Below are 22,201 nucleotides of genomic sequence, written 5' to 3'. Positions count from 1 at the left end.
GTGTGCCAGGCTGCCCAGAGGCAACGAAAGGCTGTCCTCTGTGGGAGGTGTATCGTCCGTGTCCTCTGTATCCCCCCAGCCACGCACCAGTGATGGCCATGAGCTGGCCTGGGTGCCACCCTGCTGTGAACATGGTTCCATCTCCTCCTCCAGCTCCTCCTCATCCTCCTCATCCTCCAGAACTGTGCCCCTGCTGGACAATTGTGTCCCTGGCATTTGTGTGTGCAGGAACCCACCCTCGGAGCCCCTTGCGAATGACTGCCCTGAAAGCCTTGGAAATGTTACCTCTTCATCCTCCTCCTCCTCCTCATCCTGTGCCACATCCTCTTCCATCATCGCCCGAATTGTTTTTTCAAGGAGGCATAGAAGTGGGATAGTTAAGCTGAGAACGGCGTCATTGCCACTGGCCATGTTGGTGGAGTACTCAAAACAGCGCAACAAGGCACACAGGTCTCGCATGGAGGCCCAGTTATTGGTGGTGAAGTTGTGCTGTTCCGCAGAGCGACTCACGCGTGCGTGCTGCAGCTGAAACTCCACTATGGCCTGCTGCTGCTCGCACAGTCTTTCCAGAATGTGCAAGGTGGAGTTCCACCTTGTGGGCACGTCACATATGAGGCGGTGAGCGGGAAGGCCGAAGTTATGCTGCAGCGCTGCCAGGCGAGCAGCAGCAGGGTGAGAACGCCGAAAGTGCGCACAAACGGCCCGCACTTTCTGCAGCAGCTCTGACATATCGGGGTAGTTTTTAAGGAACCTCTGCACCACCAAATTCAGCACATGCGCCAGGCAAGGGATGTGCGTCAAACCGGCTAGGCCCAGAGCTGCTATGAGATTTCTCCCGTTATCGCACACCACCAGGCCGGGCTTGAGGCTCGCTGGCAGCAACCACTCATTTGTCTGCTGTTCCATGCTCCTCCACAACTCCTGCGCGGTGTGTGGTTTGTCCCCCAAACAGGCAAGTTGTAAAACTGCCTGCTGTCGTTTACCCCTGGCCGTGCTGAAGTTGGTGGTGAAGGTGTTACGCTGTCCGGATGAGGAGGCGGTAGAGGATGAGGAAGCGGAGTAGGAGGAGTTAGGAACAGGAGGCAAACTGAAGCGCCCTGCAATCCTCGGTGGTGGAAGGACATGCGCCAAATTGCTATCCGCCTCAGGCCCATCCGCCACTGCATTTACCCAGTGTGCCGTTAGGGAGATATAACGCCCCTGACCGTGCTTACTGGTCCACGTATTGGTAGTTAGGTGGACCTTGGCACAGATGGCGTTGCGCAGTGCACACCTGATTTTTTCCCCCACTTGGTTGTGCAGGGAAGGGATGGCTTGCCTGGAAAAGTAGTGGCGGCTGGGCACGACGTACTGTGGGACAGCCACCGACATAAGGTTTTTAAAACTGTGCGTCTCCACCAGACGGAATGACAGCATTTCAAAGGCCAATAATTTTGAAATGCTGCCATTCAGGGCCAGGGATCACGGGTGGGTAGGGGGGTACTTCCTCTTCCTCTCAAGTGTTTGGGAGATGGAAAGCTGAACGCTTCCACGGGACATTGTGGAGATGGTTGTTGGTGACCCAGGTGGTGGTGTTGCTGACAGATCGTCTGTTTGCGGGGTGGCAGGTGCCGGTATCACTACAGATGTGGCTGGAGTGGCCGAGACTGCAGCAGAAGAGGAAGCAGGATGAGCCAGAGACGTTTCTTGGTTTTGAAGGTGTGTACTCCACTGCAGCTCGTGCTTTGCACTTAGATGCCTGATCATGCAGGTTGTGCTCAGGTTGAGAAGGTTTATGCCTCGCTTCAAGCTCTGATTGCACAGGGTGCAAACCACTCGTGTCCTGTCATCAGCACATTTTCTAAAGAACTTCCACGCTAGAGAACTCATTTGAGCTGACTTTGGTGCGCTCGTTCCCTTGCTGCGTTGGGCAGTATCGGGCGTAGTGTCTAGGGCACGGCCGCTCCGCTTCTGCACCCTGCTCCCTCTTCTGCTGTGCTGGTGGCTCTGTGCGACCACCGCCTCTTCCTCCAAACTACTCAGGTCACCTGCATGACGTTCATTCCATGTGGGGTCGAGGACCTCATCGTCCTCCACATCATCTTCCACCCAGTCTTCACCCCTGCCCTCCTTGTCAGTCTCCACAATGCTGAACGCCGCAGCAGTTGGCACCTGCGTTTCGTCATCATCGGAGACGTGCTGCGATGATCCTTGCATGTACTCATCTTGAGAAATAAGTGGTTGGGCATCGCTGCACTCAATCTCTTCCACTTCTGGGGCAGGGCTAGGTGGATGGCCCTGGGAAACCCTGCTGACAGAGTCATCAAAAAGAAGAAGAGACTGCTGTATGGCTTGGGGCTCAGACTGCTTGCCTGATTTGCAAGGGGGTGAGGTGAAAGACGGTTGGACATCGGCTGCAGGTGCCAACTGTGACCTTTCTGCAGTAGACTGGGTGGGAGACAATGTGAAGGAACTGGAGGCACTGTCAGCAGCAAACCAATCTACTATCGCCTCCACTTGTTCTGGCCTCATCACTTCTAGGGGCGTATGATGCCCTACCAAATACTGATGCAGGTTCTGTCGCCTACTCACACTTGAGGAAGGTGTTTCACTTGTGCGTGTAGCTGGCACAGATCGACCACGTCCTCTCCTTGCAACAGGAGCTCTACCAGCAGCACCACGACCCAGGCCACGGCCCTTATTTGACGGTCTCCTCATATTTATGTAATTTAAGATCTTGCCCTAGAAAGGTTTTTATTGAATAACGGAATAGGAAATATGATCCAAAAAAGTGTATGTATCTCGCACGTACAAAACCACACTAGGCCCCAATTACTATTGTTTGTACCCCTAAAAGGATGGTTGAGCAGTAGGAGGAGGAGTATGGAACAGGCAGCACCCTCAAATCTTCAGAAGTATGAGATGAACCCCAAAAACTTGGAAAGGTGGATCTCACACGTACCGACACAGACTATCACGCAATTTAATTGATCCCCAAAGGTTTTAATTGAATAGCGGAATAGAAAATATGATCAAAAAGAAAGTGTATGTATCTCACACGTACACCACCACACTAGGCCCCAATTACTATTGTTTGTACCCCTAAAAGGATGGTTGAGGAGTAGGAGGAGGAGTATGGAACAGGCAGCACTCTCAAATCTTCAGAAGTATGAGATGAACCCCAAAAACTTGGAAAGGTGGATCTCACACGTACCGACACAGACTATCACGCAATTTAATTGATCCCCAAAGGTTTTAATTGAATAGCGGAATAGAAAATATGATCAAAAAGAAAGTGTATGTATCTCACACGTACACCACCACACTAGGCCCCAATTACTATTGTTTGTACCCCTAAAAGGATGGTTGAGGAGTAGGAGGAGGAGTATGGAACAGGCAGCACCCTCAAATCTTCAGAAGTATGAGATGAACCTCAAAAACTTGGAAAGGTGGATCTCACACGTACCGACACAGACTATCACGCAATTTAATTGATCCCCAAAGGTTTTAATTGAATAGCGGAATAGAAAATATGATCAAAAAGAAAGTGTATGTATCTCACACGTACACCACCACACTAGGCCCCAATTACTATTGTTTGTACCCCTAAAAGGATGGTTGAGGAGTAGGAGGAGGAGTATGGAACAGGCAGCACCCTCAAATCTTCAGAAGTATGAGATGAACCCCAAAAACTTGGAAAGGTGGATCTCACACGTACCGACACAGACTATCACGCAATTGAATTGATCCCCAAAGGTTTTAATTGAATAGCGGAATAGAAAATATGATCAAAAAGAAAGTGTATGTATCTCACACGTACACCACCACACTAGGCCCCAATTACTATTGTTTGTACCCCTAAAAGGATGGTGGAGGAGTAGGAGGAGGAGTATGGAACAGGCAGCACCCTCAAATCTTCAGAAGTATGAGATGAACCCCAAAAACTTGGAAAGGTGGATCTCACACTTACCGACACAGACTATCACGCAATTTAATTGATCCCCAAAGGATTTAATTGAATAGCGGAATAGAAAATATGATCAAAAAGAAAGTGTATGTATCTCACACGTACACCACCACACTAGGCCCCAATTACTATTGTTTGTACCCCTAAAAGGATGGTTGAGCAGTAGGAGGAGGAGTATGGAACAGGCAGCACCCTCAAATCTTCAGAAGTATGAGATGAACCCCAAAAACTTGGAAAGGTGGATCTCACACGTACCGACACAGACTATCACGCAATTTAATTGATCCCCAAAGGTTTTAATTGAATAGCGGAATAGAAAATATGATCAAAAAGAAAGTGTATGTATCTCACACGTACACCACCACACTAGGCCCCAATTACTATTGTTTGTACCCCTAAAAGGATGGTTGAGCAGTAGGAGGAGGAGTATGGAACAGGCAGCACCCTCAAATCTTCAGAAGTATGAGATTGTGTTCACTGTACCCCACAAAGATTGTGTTCACTGCACCCCACAAAGATTGTGTTCACTGCACCTCAAAAAGGATTTTGTTCACTGCACCCCACAAAGATTGTGTTCACTGCACCCTAAAAGGATTTTGTTCACTGCACCCCAAAAAGATTGTGTTCACTGTACCCCCCAAAGATTGTGTTCACTGCACCCCACAAAGATTCTGTTCCCTGTACCCCACAAAGATTGTGTTCACTGCACCCCACAAAGGATTTTGTTCACTGCACCCCAAAAAGATTGTGTTCACTGCACTCCAAAAAGGATGTTGTTCACTGCACCCCAAAAAGGATTTTGTTCACTGCACCCCAAAAAGATTGTGTTCACTGCACCCACAAAGATTGTGTTCACTGCACCCCACAAAGGATTTTGTTCACTGCACCCCAAAAAGATTGTGTTCACTGTACCCCCCAAAGATTGTGTTCACTGCACCCCACAAAGGATTTTGTTCACTGCACCCCAAAAAGATTGTGTTCACTGTACCCCCAAAGATTGTGTTCACTGCACCCCACAAAGATTCTGTTCACTGTACCCCACAAAGATTGTGTTCACTGCACCCCACAAAGGATTTTGTTCACTGCACCCCAAAACGATTGTGTTCACTGCACCCCAAAAAGGATGTTGTTCACTGCACCCCAAAAAGGATTTTGTTCACTGCACCCCAAAAAGATTGTGTTCACTGCACCCCACAAAGATTGTGTTCACTGCACCCCACAAAGGATTTTGTTCACTGTACCCCAAAAAGATTGTGTTCACTGTACCCCCCAAAGATTGTGTTCACTGCACCCCACAAAGGATTTTGTTCACTGCACCCCAAAAAGATTGTGTTCACTGTACCCCCCAAAGATTGTGTTCACTGCACCCCACAAAGATTCTGTTCACTGTACCCCACAAAGATAGTGTTCACTGCACCCCACAAAGGATTTTGTTCACTGCACCCCAAAAAGATTGTGTTCACTGCACCCCAAAAAGGATTTTGTTCACTGCACCCCAAAAAGGATGTTGTTCACTGCACCCCAAAAAGGATTTTGTTCACTCCACCCCAAAAAGATTGTGTTCACTGCACCCCACAAAGATTGTGTTCACTGCACCCCAAAAAGGATTTTGTTAACTGCACCCCAAAAAGATTGTGTTCACTGTACCCCCCAAAGATTGTGTTCACTGCACCCCACAAAGATTCTGTTCACTGTACCCCACAAAGATTGTGTTCACTGCACCCCACAAAGGATTTTGTTCACTGCACCCCAAAAAGATTGTGTTCACTGCACCCCAAAAAGGATTTTGTTCACTGCACCCCAAAAAGGATGTTGTTCACTGCACCCCAAAAAGGATTTTGTTCACTGCACCCCAAAAAGATTGTGTTCACTGCACCCCACAACGATTGTGTTCACTGCACCCCACAAAGGATTTTGTTCACTGCACCCCGAAAAGATTGTGTTCACTGCACCCCAAAAAGGATTTTGTTCACTGCACCCCAAAAAGGATGTTGTTCACTGCACCCCAAAAAGGATTTTGTTCACTCCACCCCAAAAAGATTGTGTTCACTGCACCCCACAAAGATTGTGTTCACTGCACCCCAAAAAGGATTTTGTTCACTGCACCCCAAAAAGATTGTGTTCACTGCACCCCACAAAGATTGTGTTCACTGCACCCCAAAAAGGATGTTGTTCACTGTAACCAAAAAAGATTGTGTTCACTGCACCCCACAAAGATTGTGTTCACTGCACCCCACAAAGGATTTTGTTCACTGCACCCCAAAAAGATTGTGTTCACTGCACCCCAAAAAGGATGTTGTTCACTGCACCCCAAAAATGATTTTGTTCACTGCACCCCAAAAAGATTTTGTTCACTGCACCCCAAAAAGGACGTTGTTCACTGCACCCCAAAAAGATTGTGTTCACTGCAGCCCAAAAAGATTGTGTTCACTGCAGCTCACACACAGAAAAATGGATGTGGATCACTGACACCTGCCTATCTCCTATCCCACACCACACAGCAATATCGATTGTAGTTTGTAGAACACAGTTTCCCTAAAATTCAGCAGCAGCCTCTCCCTAACAGGATTGAGAAGAGATCGTAGATCGGGACTAAGTGCAGACCCCACACAGCAATATCGATTGTAGTTTGTAGAACACTCTGACCCTAAAATTCAGCAGCAGCCTCTCCCTAACAGGATTGAGAAGATATCGTAGATCAGGATTGAGTGCAGACCCCACCCCCCACACAGCAATATCGATTGTAGTTTGTAGAAGACACTGACCCTATAATTCAGCAGACTCTATCCCTAAAATGCCTACAACTCGCCCTGCCTAAACACTCCGACCTGTCCCTCAATTCTTTCCGGACACAAATGGTTTTTTCCTGCCTGTCTTTCCCTAATCAGCAGCCAGCACGTTGATGTGTGCTCTGTCCCTGATCTAAGCAGCAGAATGAAGACGCTGCGGCTGCCTGGAACTTATAAAGACTTGGTCACATGCTTCAGACGGCCAATCACAGCTACTGAGACATTTGCAGGCATGGCTGAGATGGCTTAAGGCACACCAGTTAAACGATTGTTGATTGGCTGTTGAAAGCCCGCCATGAAAAGAGCGCCAAAGCATGCAAAACCCGGAAATAAAACGACCGAACACGGATTTTTACCCGAACATACAGTAAAGTGTCCTTGTCCGTGTTCGGGTACAAAAAATCCAATTATTCGGTACGAACACGAATAATACAGTCCGTGTTCGCTCAACACTAGTCATTTTTCAAACACCTGTGACAAAAGAATGTAATATTCAATGATCTCAACATGCCTCTCAGGACATTTCTTAGGATGTCTACTTCCCAAAAAGTCTCACACATATGGTATCCCTGTACTCAGGAGAAGCAACAGAATGTGTTTTGGGGTGTCATTCCACATATACCCATGGTATGTGTGAGCAATTTATCTTTTAGTGACAACTTTGTGTTAAAAAAAAAAATAATTTTCCCGAAACTTGTGGCAAAATATAATATATTCCATGGACTCACCATGCCTCTCAACAAACAGCTTGGGGTATCTACTTTCCAAAATTGGGTCATTTGGGGGGGAGGGGGGTTTGGGGTATCTTGACATTTCAGGCCCTCCTAAACTGTGATAGGTAGTGAGAAAGTGCAATGAGAAATTTACACCCTCTGAAATTCTGAAGGTGGTGATTGGATTTCGGGGTCCCGTACACAGCTAGGCTCCCAAAAAGTCTCCCACATGTGGTATCCCTGTACTCAGGAGAAGCAGTAGAATATATTTTGGGGTGTAATTACCCATATACCCATGGCATGCGTGAGCAATATATCATTTCAATGACAACTTTGTGTAAAAAAAATAATTTTTCAAACACCTGTGACAAAAAATGTAATATTCAATGAGCTCAACATGCATCTCAGGACATTTCTTAGGATGTCTACTTTCCAAAAAGTTGTAATTTGGGGGGGGGGGGGGTTGTACTGCCCTGCCATTTTAGCACTTCATGAAATGATATAGGCAGAAAGAAAGTAAAAGCTGCATACGGTAAATTCCAGTATATACACCATAGTTTGTAGACGCTATACCTTTTGCGCAAACCAATAAAAATATGTTTATTGAGATTTTTTTGTCAAAGACATGTAGCTAAATACATTTTGGCCAAAATTTATGACAAAAATTTAGTATATTGGATATTTTTTAAAAGACAAAGTAGAAAATGTAAATTTTTTCTCAACATTTTCACTATTTTTTTATTAATATTGCAAAAAATAAACAGCGCAGAGGTGATCAAATACCACCAAAAGAAAGCTCTGTTTGTGGGAAAAAAAGGACGTACATTTCGTTTGGGTACAGCATTGCATGACGGCGCAATTGTCAGTTAAAGTCACACAGTGCCAAGTTGAAAAAAGTGGGCTGGTCATTGAGCAGCAAAATCCTCTGGTCTGGAAGTGGTTAATGCAACGCTTTCTGAGGGCCCAAAGATCAAGGGCATTCAGTATTGCATTACAGCCTTGTCCCCTGTGCACAGAGATTTCTCCAGATTCTCAGGAATTTTTGGATGATATTGTTTACTACAGATGGTGATATTTGTAAAGTCTTTGCAATTATACGTTGAGGAACTTTATTCTGAAATTTGACCTCTGCCAATCTTTACATCTGAGACACTCTGACTCTCTAAGATGCTGTTTATATATCCAAGCATGTTACTGATCTCTTCCCAGTTAACCAAATGAGCTTTAGAAAGTTTTAAACATTTCATGAATAGGCCATTTTTAGACAATCAGCACTGTGCTACTTTAAGTGGCAATTGCGTCATCATGCAACACTGTATGCAAACAAAATTTATATAATTTTTCAAAAAACAAACAGAGCTTTCCTTTGTTGATATTTGATCAACAATGAGCTTTATATATATATATATATATATATATATATATATATATATATATATATATATATATAAATACTGTTTATTACATATTTAAACTTTTTAAATGTTTAATTTTCTTTTTACTATTTTTTCAAATACTTTCATAAGAGGAGTTCAGGGTCACCATAGCAACATAGCAATATTGCACTACTTTGTGGGGGAGGGGTTGGGAAAGGGTTCTTTATTTAATTTTTTTGCATTTTGTTTGTTGTTATAATGAAGTTCATTCATTGTAATAGTGAAGTGCTCAACTGTTATGAATGGGTTAACTGTTCATGACAGCTGTGATCACTAGTGATCTGTGATTGACTACAGCTAATAACATGGTACAGATTTCTGTGATTGGCCCAGGTACCACTTGATATCTCTGGGCCAATCATAGCATTGGCAGCACAGCTTTTATGAATGAATGCATTCAACAACTTTGTAGACATTGTAATCATATGAGCACTGGGCCCAGAGTAATGGGATCCACAATCCCCTGTGTCCGCCGGACACAGTGGTTACTCCTAAACTTGGTGCAGACACATGACGTACATGTACGTGATTGTGCCTGCAAGTGCCACCCCACCGCAGTATATGTTGTGTGGTGAGTCGGCAAGTGATTAACATAAATAGAAGTCACATAGGCTGAAGCTGATAGAAAAATGTAAAGGGGTACAAAAATTGCAAAGTTTAAAAATCTTATGAAAAAGATACTGTTTTTTATAATATTTTCTCCTATACAAGGTATGGTTTGCAACAGACAACCAGGATCAAAATATCAGTGCAGAATTTGACTTTATATAAATTATGAAATATTTAAAACAATGTAGCTTTAACATATGCAGTTATTAAAAGAAAGAGCATGGCTAAAATACAGGTATTTCAGGATATAACGTACATATTTATGGGGCAATTATTTAAAAAAAGTCTTCCCTTTTTACAGTTCTATTGTGTACAGTTTCTGATATGTTTTTAAGTGGTTGTAAAGGTAGAAGGCTTTTTTTTTACCTTAATGCATTTCTATACATGCATGTATCCCTCCCCCCCATTTATACTTACCTGAGCCCCTTCTTAATCCAGCGATATGCTCAAAAACAGTTGTTCTCTCCACTGTCCTTACAGGGCAGATTGTCAATCAAAACCTATGATAAGGTAGCATACAACGGGGCTGATCCCTGCTGCTTGTGTCTATAGAAGCAGGCAGCATGACTTGGGATTGAGCCTGCAGGTGTGTCACAATAGGATGTAGCTTACTATGATTGCACACTAAGAAGAGTAGGAGCCAGGAGCACCAGCAGAGGACCTGAAAAGAGGAGGATTGGGGCTGCACAGAGCAGGTTAACATGTCTGTTATTAAAAAAAAAATGGGTGTACAATCACTGTAATTGGATAAAATGCATTCCTAACATATGATGTACTAAACATTCTGGGACCAGTTCTAAAAAACTCAAAGCACATTAAATAATAATTCAGCTAAGCAGACATTAGCCAGAAGGATGACTAGATCACTAAGTAATAACTCTTTAATAAATGATTCTGAAAAATAACTCATAAAAACCTGTACTCAGTTCTCATACATAGTTGAAATATTGCATGTTAGATGTGTATACAAAATGCACTTACAGCACAAATTCTTCCCACCCTAGAATATATAGCTTGGGCTCCATTGTCTCCTTCCATTGCCTTTTCAGTGTAAAAGAAGTATATTTTATTGTCCTCTTTGTCCTCATTGTCTGGAATCATATAAGAGCCTACAAACTTTGGTTCTAAAAAAAAGGCAAAAGGAAATAGATTATTATAATGTTTCTGAAATACAGAATATTTCTACCTATAAGATACATTAAGATAAGGTACTATTTTCTGGATTCCTAATTTGTTTGGATGTATTTATCTTTATTTTCCCTCCTCAATTTTCCTCAGTTTGATATTTCTTTTTTTTTTTTTAAATCAAGAGAAAAGTTTATTGAGAAATCGCACACACATACATACATGTCACAGGTAGAGAAATAGCAAAATAGGTCACATAATAGTTCACAGATCTCAGCCGGTAATCAAAGATGCAATGGCAAGCGTAGACCAGCATGAACATGCAACCCCAGTTGGACATATTAACCAAACAACAGTGAAGAAAGCATCTCCCTCAATGCAAACCACAGGAGTCCCTCACCACCCACATCAGTTAAAGCAGCAGGCAGTCTAGGATCAAGTCCGTAGAAGCCATGCCCGGAGAACTTAACCAAACCCCTCAAATCTTCTGAAACTTTGCCGGAGAGCCCCTATGCAGGTAGATATATTTTTCTATACGAAGGGTGGAGCCCAGCTGCTCCATCCACATCTGACATGTGGGGGGTTCCTGTGCAATCCAGTGTCTAAGGATAAGCAGCCGAGCCTGAAATAGGGCCTGCACAGCCGCCTTATGTAAATATCTATCCTCTATGATGTGATCAAGTATACTCAGGAGGCAGTGTCGGGGGTCCAAAGGGATCTCCAAGCCAGAACTCTATTGATAGTGGAAGTCACAGATACCCAATACCGATACAACTTTGGACATCTCCATAATAAGTGTATTAGATCCCCCACATCTCTCTCACATCTATTGCACATATTATCAGAACGTAGGCCCATTATGTACAGTAGTTTCAGCGGGGTATGATGAGCCAGGAGGAGAATATACAACTGGGACACCTGATAGGACACATTAAGCGAACATATTCTAACTGATTCTAAAGCATTCTCCCACTGCTCCTCAGGGATCTCCCCCACATCCACGCTCCACTGTCCACACACCATGCTGGGATATTTGTCCAGATACATACCCAGCAAAGAGGCATAGCAGGCGGATATAAATAAATTAGTGGAGGTAAATTGCTCCATAAGGGAAAATACCCAGTTTGATACTTCTTGGTGACCGCCTGGTTCGAATTTTTCAAATTTGTTTTGTCAGGTATTACAGCTGATATTAACATGCGATGGCTAAAGCTCAAATGAATAGTCATGTACCATGCAGCCTAGAGCAGATTTGTGGGGGAAGTAAAACATGCCATGAATTCTAAAGACCTAAATTTCTATGTTAAGCTCTGCCAACAGGAGGCAGAGCTGAACTTTAATGGGAAAAAATAGGGGGATTTACCTTATAAAAAGCACCCCAACCTTTTACTGAAATTCAACTACATATTGCTTATGCTAGTTTTTGGGCAAGCAGTAAAACCAATGTCACATTAAAATCCATCTACGCCTATTCTACCTTCCCATCTTCTGCCAAATATAATGGATCACATTCAGTTTTGGACTCTCCTACATGCAGGTGCTTAGGCTCTATTATACTCCAAATGTCATCAAAGTTTTTGGATTCAATGGACCATAGTATACAGTATTGGTTGAGACTGTGGGCAAGATTTACTAACACTGGAGAGTGTAAAATCTGGAGCAGCTCTGCATGGTATCCAATCAGCTTCCAGGTTTTTTTTTTTTTTGTCAAAGCTTAAAGTGATTGTAAAGTCTAATTTTTTTAGTTTAAAATAACAAACATGTTATAATTACCTGCTCTGTGAAGTGATTTTTTCACAGAGCAGCCTGGATCCTCCTCTTCTTGAGTCTCTCCTCTGTGCTTCTAGCCCCTCCATCTGGTTGAGTGCCCCCACAGCAAGCAGCTTGCTATGGGGGCACCCGAGCCGAGCCACAGCTCCCTGTGTCCATTCGGACACAGAGCCATGACCTGGCCCCATCCCCTTCCTCTCCTCATTGGATGACTATCTTTGACTGACAGCAGCAGGAGCCAAAAGTGACGTGCTGCTGTCTCAGCCAGTGAACAGTTGAGTCTCGGGCAGCTGAGACATTCCTGCAACATCGCTGGATCTAGAGGGTAAGTATTTGGGGTGCTGAGGGGTCCTGCTGCACACAGAAGGCTTTTTATCCTAATGCATACAATGCATTAAGACAAAAAAAACCTTCTGCCTTTACAATCACTTTAATAGAACAGACTGAAGTTAGAAGCTAATTGGCTACCATGCACAGCTGCACCCGATTGTGAGTGAACCAGTTTTAGTAAATCAACCCCAGTGTGTTATTGCTGGAATATATGAGGTGGATTGTACAAAAAGCTACTTTGTGGCCTGAACTATGAACTATTCCCATCAAACACTCATAAATATGCAGCAGAATTTAAGCTAAAATATATATGCATATGTTTGTACCAAAGTTTATTTACCTTTTAGGATTCTATCATCGTCATGCTCTGTTCGAATGTGTGGTAGATGTCCCATGCTCCTAAATAAAGTGGCATCTCTTCCCCAGAAGTCATTGTACAAACCAACAAATAGTTCACCACCTGTAATAAGATGTTTAGCTGTATTTTAGATTTTTTTTGCTCTTTAGTAATATTCTTTTCTTAAAACTGTATGTGAGGAATGTCAATAAAAAATATTTTCTAATTGGCGATGCACAATGTCTAACACCTAAAGGGGTTGCACAAGCACTAGACTTGTAATTCTGCCCATCTTTGTTTAAGTTGAAACTATTTTTTTTAAACGTACTTTATAACTTTCTATTTTTTTCGTCATGAGTGGTCTGTGCCACTTTTGAAAGAGACCTTGATTATGTATAAAAATATTTTTATCAGATCATCAGTCGTTTTTTCAACTGACATTCACAGTGGGGGAGATTTACTAAAACTGGTGCACACAGAATCTAGTGCATCTGTGCAAGGTAACCAATCATCTTCTAACATCAGCTTGTTCAATTAAACTTTGTCAATAAAATCTGGGAGCTGATTGATAACTATGCACATCTGCATCAGATTCTGTATGCACCAGTTTTAGTAAATACCCCCAATGATTGGATATATATATTGGACAAACTCTTCATAGAGTGAGAACCAGTGTATCTCAGCTTAACCCTCCTCTTATGTTAGGGTCAGAACCGACCCGTTTTCAGGTTTTGAATGTCTATAAGTATCACATAAATTTGTTTATTGCATCAAGATTTTTTTACTTTGTCAGGAACCTCTATTTAAACAATGTAATAGAAAAATAAGCCTTTTCACTAAATTATAAAATACTGTGGTGAAAATTAAGACGTTCATGGTGTTAGGGTCAATTCTGACCCAGTTATAATATAATAAGTGCCAAAACTGAAATCATAAACACTCTCTCTGCTTAGTAACACTGACAGCCAATCCCCTCTCAACCCTGTGAGCTGTAGTTAGGGAGGGGCCTATCTCTTTTCCTGCTTTTCTGCTTCTCTAAATAAAGTGAAGAAACATAGGACAAATACATTTCAGAGTTGCTGACTTTATTTTACCATAATATAATAATATACCTTAATATTAAAACCAATCTTTTCAAGGATAAAGAAGCCTAACAAGGTAGCCAAGAGGTAAGAAACAAATTTGATGATAAATAATTATTCAGAGGGTATTTTATGGCTGATTTAAAACACGGGTCAAAACTGACCCTAAACATCATGGATAGTAACGGAATTCTAACATAAGAGGAGGGTTAATAAAGTAATAACATTGGGAAATGCTCTAGAAAATTCCAACCTAGTGGATTGGCCTGTCAGTGTTAGTTTGAATTGTTCATTGTACAGAAATGACTGAATTATGGTACAGCCGCATCACAGCTGTTGTGTTTTGTTTTGCATATCTGCATATCTTCGAATCCCCTTCCCCATTTAAAGTGATCAAATGTTGCAAATGCAATTATTTTATCAGAAATCAATGCAAAAAAAAATCTCACAGATCTCTAGACATATATAAATCATGACAATTAATAAATGACTTGCAGCTGGATTTATCATGAATAAATATCTTGTTTAGTCCTGAAAATTCCCTTGCCATTTACCAGAGTGTTCAAAGCAACATTAGATTTGTTTGAAAATGTTATTCCAGAGAAACTATTTTGATATGCTTGATCTTTGTATCATTTCAAAGTCTTCCTAAAATAATATTTTAATTATGAGTCAAGAAATATTTTCTGATAAAGTACTAAATGTTAAAGGTCTACTAGTCTGCAAAATAGTTTAAGTTCACTAATCAGTGCAGCCTAAAGGCCAAAGTGAACCTCCCAGTAGATGTATTCCTCCAGGATGACAAAACATAAAAGCTGTGCAGGTCTACCCCAGCCTAAATAAGAAACACATGGCATTTCATATTTATATTTATCTGTTTGAACTGTAGTTCATTGGCACATACCTTTCATATTGATAATGTATAACTGACATCATTACTCAGCAAAAAGCTTTTTGCTTAACTAAGGTCACTGTCCACTAGATGGCAAACTTACACCAGAGTTGCCGTACAACTAAGTAATGAAGCTGAAAAACACTCCGTTACAAGGAAGGAAAAAAAAAAATCTTTGACTTGCAGCAGTTCACTATTTAGGTAAAGTAACATGCTTTTGTAATGTTTTAAAATTGAAATGTAGTTTGCATGTTCTCATGTTGAATATTTTTTTCAGCTGCCAGGGACAAAGTTGTGTTGAGAGTGTCAGCTCTTTGCATCTTCTCAGCATCTTATGTAAACATCTCACTTTCAAGAACAGAAAAAAATGCAGATTGTTTTTTACTGATTAGTAGGCAATAGCAAAAATAGCAACATTAGTTTAACCACTTCTGGACCGGAAGATTTTCCTGCTTAATGACCAGGCCCTATTTTGCGATTCGGCACTGCGTGACTTTACAGCAACTCTGTACCCAAATAAAATTGACATCCTTTTTTTCCCTACAAATAGAGCTTACTTTTGGTGATATTTGACCACCTTTGCGATTTTTATTTTGTGCTATAAACAAAAAAAGAACAACAATTTTGAAAAAAAAAAATATATTCTGCATATATCATATATATTCTGCTATATAACATTCCCAAAAAAATGTAAAAATCTATTTTTTTTTTTAACATTTTAGGCCACTTTGTTTTCTGCTACATATTTTTGGTAAAAAATTGCAATAAGCGTAGTTCAATTGGTTTTCGCAAAAGTTATTGTATCTACTAACTACGGGAAAGATTTATGTCCTTTTTATTTGTTTTTGTTTTTTTTACTAGTAATGGCGGCGATCTGTGATTTTTTATGGGACTGCAACATTGCGGCGGACAGATCGGACCCCTACCCTAACTGACATTTTTGACACTTTTGGGGGTACTAGTGACATTACTACAGTAATCAGTGCTAAAAATATGCACTGTTACTGTAATAATGACATTGGCAGGGAATGGGTTGGTGATCAAGGGGTTAAATGTGACCCTAGGGGAGTGATTCTAACTGTGGAGGGGTTGGGCTTTGTAAATGATCACAGAGACATGCAATCCTATATAGCGGGATCACATGGTCTCTGTGATCATTGCAGGGAGAAGGATGGACAGCTGTGTTTACATCAGCCGACCGACCTTCTCTCTCAGCGGGGAGAGATCGAGAGTGTCAGGCGGCAATCGGAGCCGCCTGACACACGCGCCAGCTTCCCCGCTGACGAGCGGGGGCAGGAGTGCGCCGGCGGCGGCGTGCGCTCGCCCCCTACACTCTCCAGAGCGAGTACATGTACGGGGTTTCGCCCAGGAGCGGCTGCCTGCCACAGTATATCTGCGGCAAGCGATCGTCTAGTGGTTAAAAAGAAAAAAATGAAAGTAGCTATAAGCCCTAACTAAATGATAAATATTTTCTAAAGCACTGTGCAGCATAAAAAATTGCAGGCTTTTACATAATAAAATGCTTATTTTCACATTTTATTTACTCCTTTGTTAGCTCTTGGTACTGCTGATCTTATTTTCACATTTTATTCACTCCTTTGTTAGCTCTTGGTACTGCTGATCTTATTTTCACATTTTATTCACTCCTTTGTTAGCTCCCGGTACTGCTGATCTCATTAAGCCTCTTTGCAGCTACTTCCTGTATACATGCATGCACTTTAACTCTATTTTTAGGGCTGATTTCCTGATAGTGACTACAGTGGACTGTGTGTGCACAGTGTAAGTTTAAAATGACCACCTGCGGTCTCCAACGGAACATACACATGAAAACATAAGAGCACAGTTGGGGGAAAGGAACATAGCATTAATTTCCTATAACAGGAAATACCTGAACAAAAAAGATCCCCATGACAGGATCACTAGCTATCATTTAATCAAAGCTGAAGATATAAACATGATGAAACATTATTTTGAAATTGCAGTCGATTTTTAAAGCTTATGTGAGATTTTAGGGTTTGAGAAAACGTATTGGAATTTCCCAGCATTTAATTCTGCTGTTTAATAAGTACTCTGAATTTATTTTAAAATATATTTATATAATTTATAACTTAATATAAATAATACTAATATATAATAATATATATAATAATATATAATTTATATAAATTTATATACATTAAAATGATAATGATAATTTCAGTTGGCAATTGCAATTTTCCGTTTTGCTGCTGACATTTAATCTACTGTGTTCACAAGTACCTTCAGCAGAATACACCGTGCATGTGTAAGCATCCACTTCCATCTGCACATGCACTAGAGCCATTTCCATTATCTTTATAGCAGCACTGCTTGAAAAAATGTTTTACTTTGTGTTGCCACTGCCTTTATATGTTCATCCATTTGCTGTGTATAATTAGATACAGTATATTGTGGGGTATTTTACATGGGGTATTTTGCTCAAGATCCCCATGACAGGATCACCAGCTATCATTTAATCAAAGCTGAAGATTTAAACATGTTGAAAAATGATTTTGAAATTGCAGTAACTTTTTAAAGCTTATGTGAGATTTTAGGGTTTGAGAAAACATATTGGAATTTCTCAACATCTAAGTGTCGGTTCACACACCGCGGCACGACTTCGGGGGCGACCTGTGAAGTCGCGTGAACCGCGACTTCGGCGCGACTTGCATGGACTTCATATGATGAATGTCAATGCAAGTCGCCCCGAAGTAGTACAGGAACTATTTTCTAAGTCGGAGCGACTTGAGTCGCTCCTATTAGAACGGTTCCCATAGCACTGCATGGACCGCGACTTGTCAGGCTGACCAGTCGTCTGACAAGTCGCGGTAGTGTGAATGGGCACTAATAATTCTGCTGTTTAATGAGTACTCTGAATTAATTCTAAAATAAATTTGTATACATTAAAATGATAAACCTGTAAATGTAATTTAATAAATGTACATGTGATGCAATATGTTTATTAATCGAGGTAACATTGCGGCCTTCATTTAAAAATTTATTTAGCAGAAAACAGCAATGTGCGGCTGTCCTTAGTATAAAAAAAAAAGACAGAATACAATTTAAATGGCTGATTTAATTTTTTGGCATGTTGTGCATAATTGTTTGCCCTATTAAAAAAAAGGTCTATATTCTTTTACCTTTGTGTGTGTAGTGGATATGATCACTGGATTTTAAACCCCTTTGTTTGTGAGGGACTGATGATGAGACTGGTATATGTACTATATAAAGTGCTGTAGACTTGCCCTGTAAATTAAATGAATAAATAACATAATATGACAAACAGTTGAATGCTTGCCATAATAAAATTAGGTGGTGGAGGATTAAAATAATGACAAACTGCTAAACCAATCTTTTTGTTGCCTTGATGTCAAAGTGGGAAAAAGAAAATCAGAAATAATATATAGCTTTGGTGTTTGGTAATCACTGAGAGTGGTCAGCTCTTAGATCGTTCACTTCAGTGAAAACCTGGATGCAGATGGCTCCAAAAACAGATGTTAGCTATAAATGTAACATGCCAAATTAGGTATGCCAATAATTAAAGATCCTTGGCGGAATTGACTGATTTGTAGCCAGCCTAAAACTCTCACACTCAACCAACAGTCTGATCTGCCATACCAAATATGACAGATATTTTCAATAAATAAAAAATTGTATGTGTGGAACTCTTTTTTCAAAGGGTTCAGGGAGAAAAAATAAATGCCAAATGCATTTTTTCTATACATACTGTACACAAACATAGTTTTAGTTTTGGTACATCTGGTCATTGTACCCTTTCTCTACTGCTAGAGATCTACAAACCAACAAGAGAGCTTAAATCAGGCTTTTGACCTTTTAAAGATTTGAAGAGTTTACTGTATGTGACTATACAGTATACTACATCCAAAGATGTATCATGGCACTGAAGTTTATGTTACACAATTATACATCAATAATTAGAATCCACATGTTTAGTGCATAATTTTCCAGGGTTAGGATCAATTTTAAATATTCTTTTGACTTTTTGTTGTCACCTTGTCCTTTTTGGTATATACTGTATCTTGGACTCAGAATGCAAGTATAGTTAATTCTTTCAAGTGAAGAATAAACCTTCTTTTACCAGTTCTGGACCGGAAGGATTTGCCCCCTTAATAACCATGCCATTGTTTGCGATTCGGCACTGCGTTACTTTAACGGAAAATTGCGCGGTTGTGCAACATTGTACCCAAATAAAATTGGTGACCTTTTTTTACCCACAAATAGAGCTTTCTTTTAGTGAGAAAAATCGCAAAAAGCGTATTTTGATTGGTTTGCGCAAAAGTTATCGCGTCTACTAACTATGGGAAAGATTTATGTCTTTTTTATTGTTTTTTTTTTACTAGTAATGGCGGCGATCTGTGATTTTTAGCAAGACTGAGACATTGTGGTAGAAACATAGAAACATAGAATGTGTTGGCAGATAAGAACCATTTGGCCCATCTAGTCTGCCCAATATATCTGAATCCTATGAATAGTCCCTGGCCCTATCTTACATGAAGGATAGCCTTATGCCTATCCCATGCATGCTTAAACTCCTTCACTGTATTTGCAGCTACCACTTCTGCAGGAAGGTTATTCCATGCATCCACTACTCTCTCAGTAAAGTAATACTTCCTCATATTACTTTTAAACCTTTGCCCCTCTAGTTTAAAACGGTGTCCTCTTGTGGTAGTTTTTCTTCTTTTAAATATGCTCTCCTCCTTTACCGAGTTGATTCCCTTTATGTATTTAAAAGTTTCTATCATATGGTAGACAGATCGGACCCCTAACTGACATTTTTTACACTTTTGGGGGGACAAGTGACATTACTACAGTAATCAGTGCTAAAAATATGCACTGTTACTGTAATAATGAGATTGGCAGGGAATGGGTTAACCTAGTGGGTGATCAAGGGGTTATATATAAGCCTAGGGTAGTGTTTACTAACTGTAGAGGGATGGGCTTTTGAAATGACCATAGAGACCTGTGATCCTACATAGGAGGATCACAGGCGCTCTGTGATCATTCCAGAGAGAATAATGGTCATCTGTGTTTATAACAGCTGCCCGTCCTTGTCTCTCAGCAGGGAGCGATCGCATGTGGCCAGCGGCAATTGCAGCTGCTCGCCCGTGCATCAGCATCCACACTGCCTAGTGGGGAAGGAAGCACACCAGCGGCGGCAAGCGTTCACCCCCTAGCACCATGCGTGCGACCTACGTCGGTTTGCGCAGGAGGGCGGTCCGGAACTGGTTAAACCCATAGGAATCTATTTAAAAAAAATGTCTTTGTGAACGTCTTGCAGGTACGTTAACTCTTGTCTAAATTGGCCCTAGTAAGTATGCGTGGGAGGTAGGGATCTGAGATTGTAAGTTCATCAGGGCAGAGACTGATGTGAATGCCAGAATATATCAAAATTGTTGGTGCTATATAAATACCTGTAATAAATATATACCTATGTATTTTTTTTTTTTATAGCACTATATACTGTGGGGCTTTTGTTAAAAGAACAGAATTAAGAACAAAATAAAAGAAGGAAGAAGAAGGAAAAGTGGAAGAAACTTATGAAAGCTTTTTTGCTGTTTAGTGACATTTTTAGTGCATCTTGTAAAGTAAATGTTTGCCTACTACTTAGGACAATGTCCACCTGTTGAAAGTTGAAACCACAGTCCACTTCTACTGTATAATAACAATGTGGTTAGTAAAACTGTGATACTGCAACAAACGGTATAAGTAGAACGTTTTATTGATTTTCATGTGATAACCGAATTCTAATAAGCACTTAGTACTTTTTTTTAGCACATTTTGATTTTCAGTATAATAGAAATTGCTATTTATTCATTGATTAATACTGGACCCTAAGCACTCAGCACTTTTTCCTAATCATCTATTTTATTTGCAAGAATCAGTTAAAGACAGACTCCACATATACACCCAACACTAACATTAAAATTGCGTTTATTTATCACATTTACACACCGATCACTTTGTCCCTAAAGCGCGCCACTACCCCCACTATATGATTCATTGAACTATTGAGTATCAGTATCAGTGGTGCAGCATTAGAGACCCTCCACCACTCCTGACAGCGCAGGAACCACAAACACCTGTTTATTATATTGCTTTATTTATTCCATTCTTGCAAAATAACTAGTAATCCTGCCAGTTTCCTTTCTCAACCTGACCATGGAAGCAGATCCATGGTGGTTTGCATCTCTGGAATCACTGTTAGTAGATGCTGGACATCGTAAATGTGCACAGCACACCAGAATCTCCTGTCTGCAGTTGTGCGGCCATGTGTATGAAGTAAGGCTCCATGTACATGGGACGTTGTTAAAAGTCCCTTTGAAGGCTGGAATTTTTAGGACGTTTGAAACGTCCGTTTGGTCGCGTTTGTACCTGCGTTTAGCGGGCGTTTAGCGGCGTTTGCGTTTAGAACCGTTCCTAGAGGTCAAAAAAATTGTTCCCCTTTAAAATGGAAAAACGCGTACGCTAAACACGGGGTAATCGCGTTCAGACGCGTTTGGACGCGTTCGGACGCGTTTGTGCGTTTGAAATGCCGGGAAACACACGTTCGAACGCAAATAATTGCGTTCTAAAAAAAGTCTCTTAACGCAACTGCCTGCAAATGACTGTAAACGACCTGGTGTACATGGACAGATAAGATAAAATAGATGGGTTCAGGGGCTTCTGAAAAAATCGCCCAACTGCTCCTAAACGGCCATTTCCAGCGTCCCGTGTACATGGACCCTTAAGGCTGTGGGAGTATGGCTATGCTCTCTGGAACACAGAGAATAGATGGGGGATGTATGTCCCTACTCTTTGTTACATCACGTCGTGCCTGCCTTTATGCTGCAAAGACACCTCCCCTCCTACTATGGGTAAGGAGGAAACAAAGGAGGCTGGACTGCCATGTGACCACTAAATAAAGGATCAATAAAAGGTACACAGCAATTATTGTGGGTAAACATACAGAAAATTCTAGCTTAGGGTGGAGGGATTCTCCCTTTGTTATAATATAATAGAACAGTGGGAGAGATGCCTGCATCAACATTGCTCATGTTGATTCAGAGTTCTTTTGATGCAGGGACCCACTTCACCCAAGCTAAGGACTTCTGTCTGTTCCCTCAAAGACTTTACCTGCATGGTGCAGACATGCA

General features: G+C 41.2%; 1 protein-coding gene across 2 annotated transcripts in view; it reads right to left on the bottom strand.

The window, feature by feature from the left end:
• SEMA3E (semaphorin 3E) overlaps positions 1 to 22,201 on the bottom strand; it is a 217,190-nt gene that overhangs the window by 47,528 nt on the left and 147,461 nt on the right. For both annotated transcript variants that reach the window (XM_082255417.1, XM_082255418.1), the window contains exons 6-7: positions 13,059 to 13,178; positions 10,475 to 10,617 (exon numbers count right to left, since the gene is read on the bottom strand). In XM_082255417.1, coding sequence (XP_082111543.1) covers positions 10,475 to 10,617; positions 13,059 to 13,178 — 263 coding nt within the window. The remainder of the gene's footprint in view (positions 1 to 10,474; positions 10,618 to 13,058; positions 13,179 to 22,201) is intronic.

The sequence above is a fragment of the Pelophylax lessonae genome, assembly GCF_965119305.1.
Source record: "Pelophylax lessonae genome assembly, chromosome: 4".
NCBI classification, from domain to species: Eukaryota; Metazoa; Chordata; class Amphibia; order Anura; family Ranidae; genus Pelophylax; species Pelophylax lessonae.
Note: the sequence above shows the minus strand (reverse complement) of the source record. Positions and strands in the feature narration are given on the sequence as shown.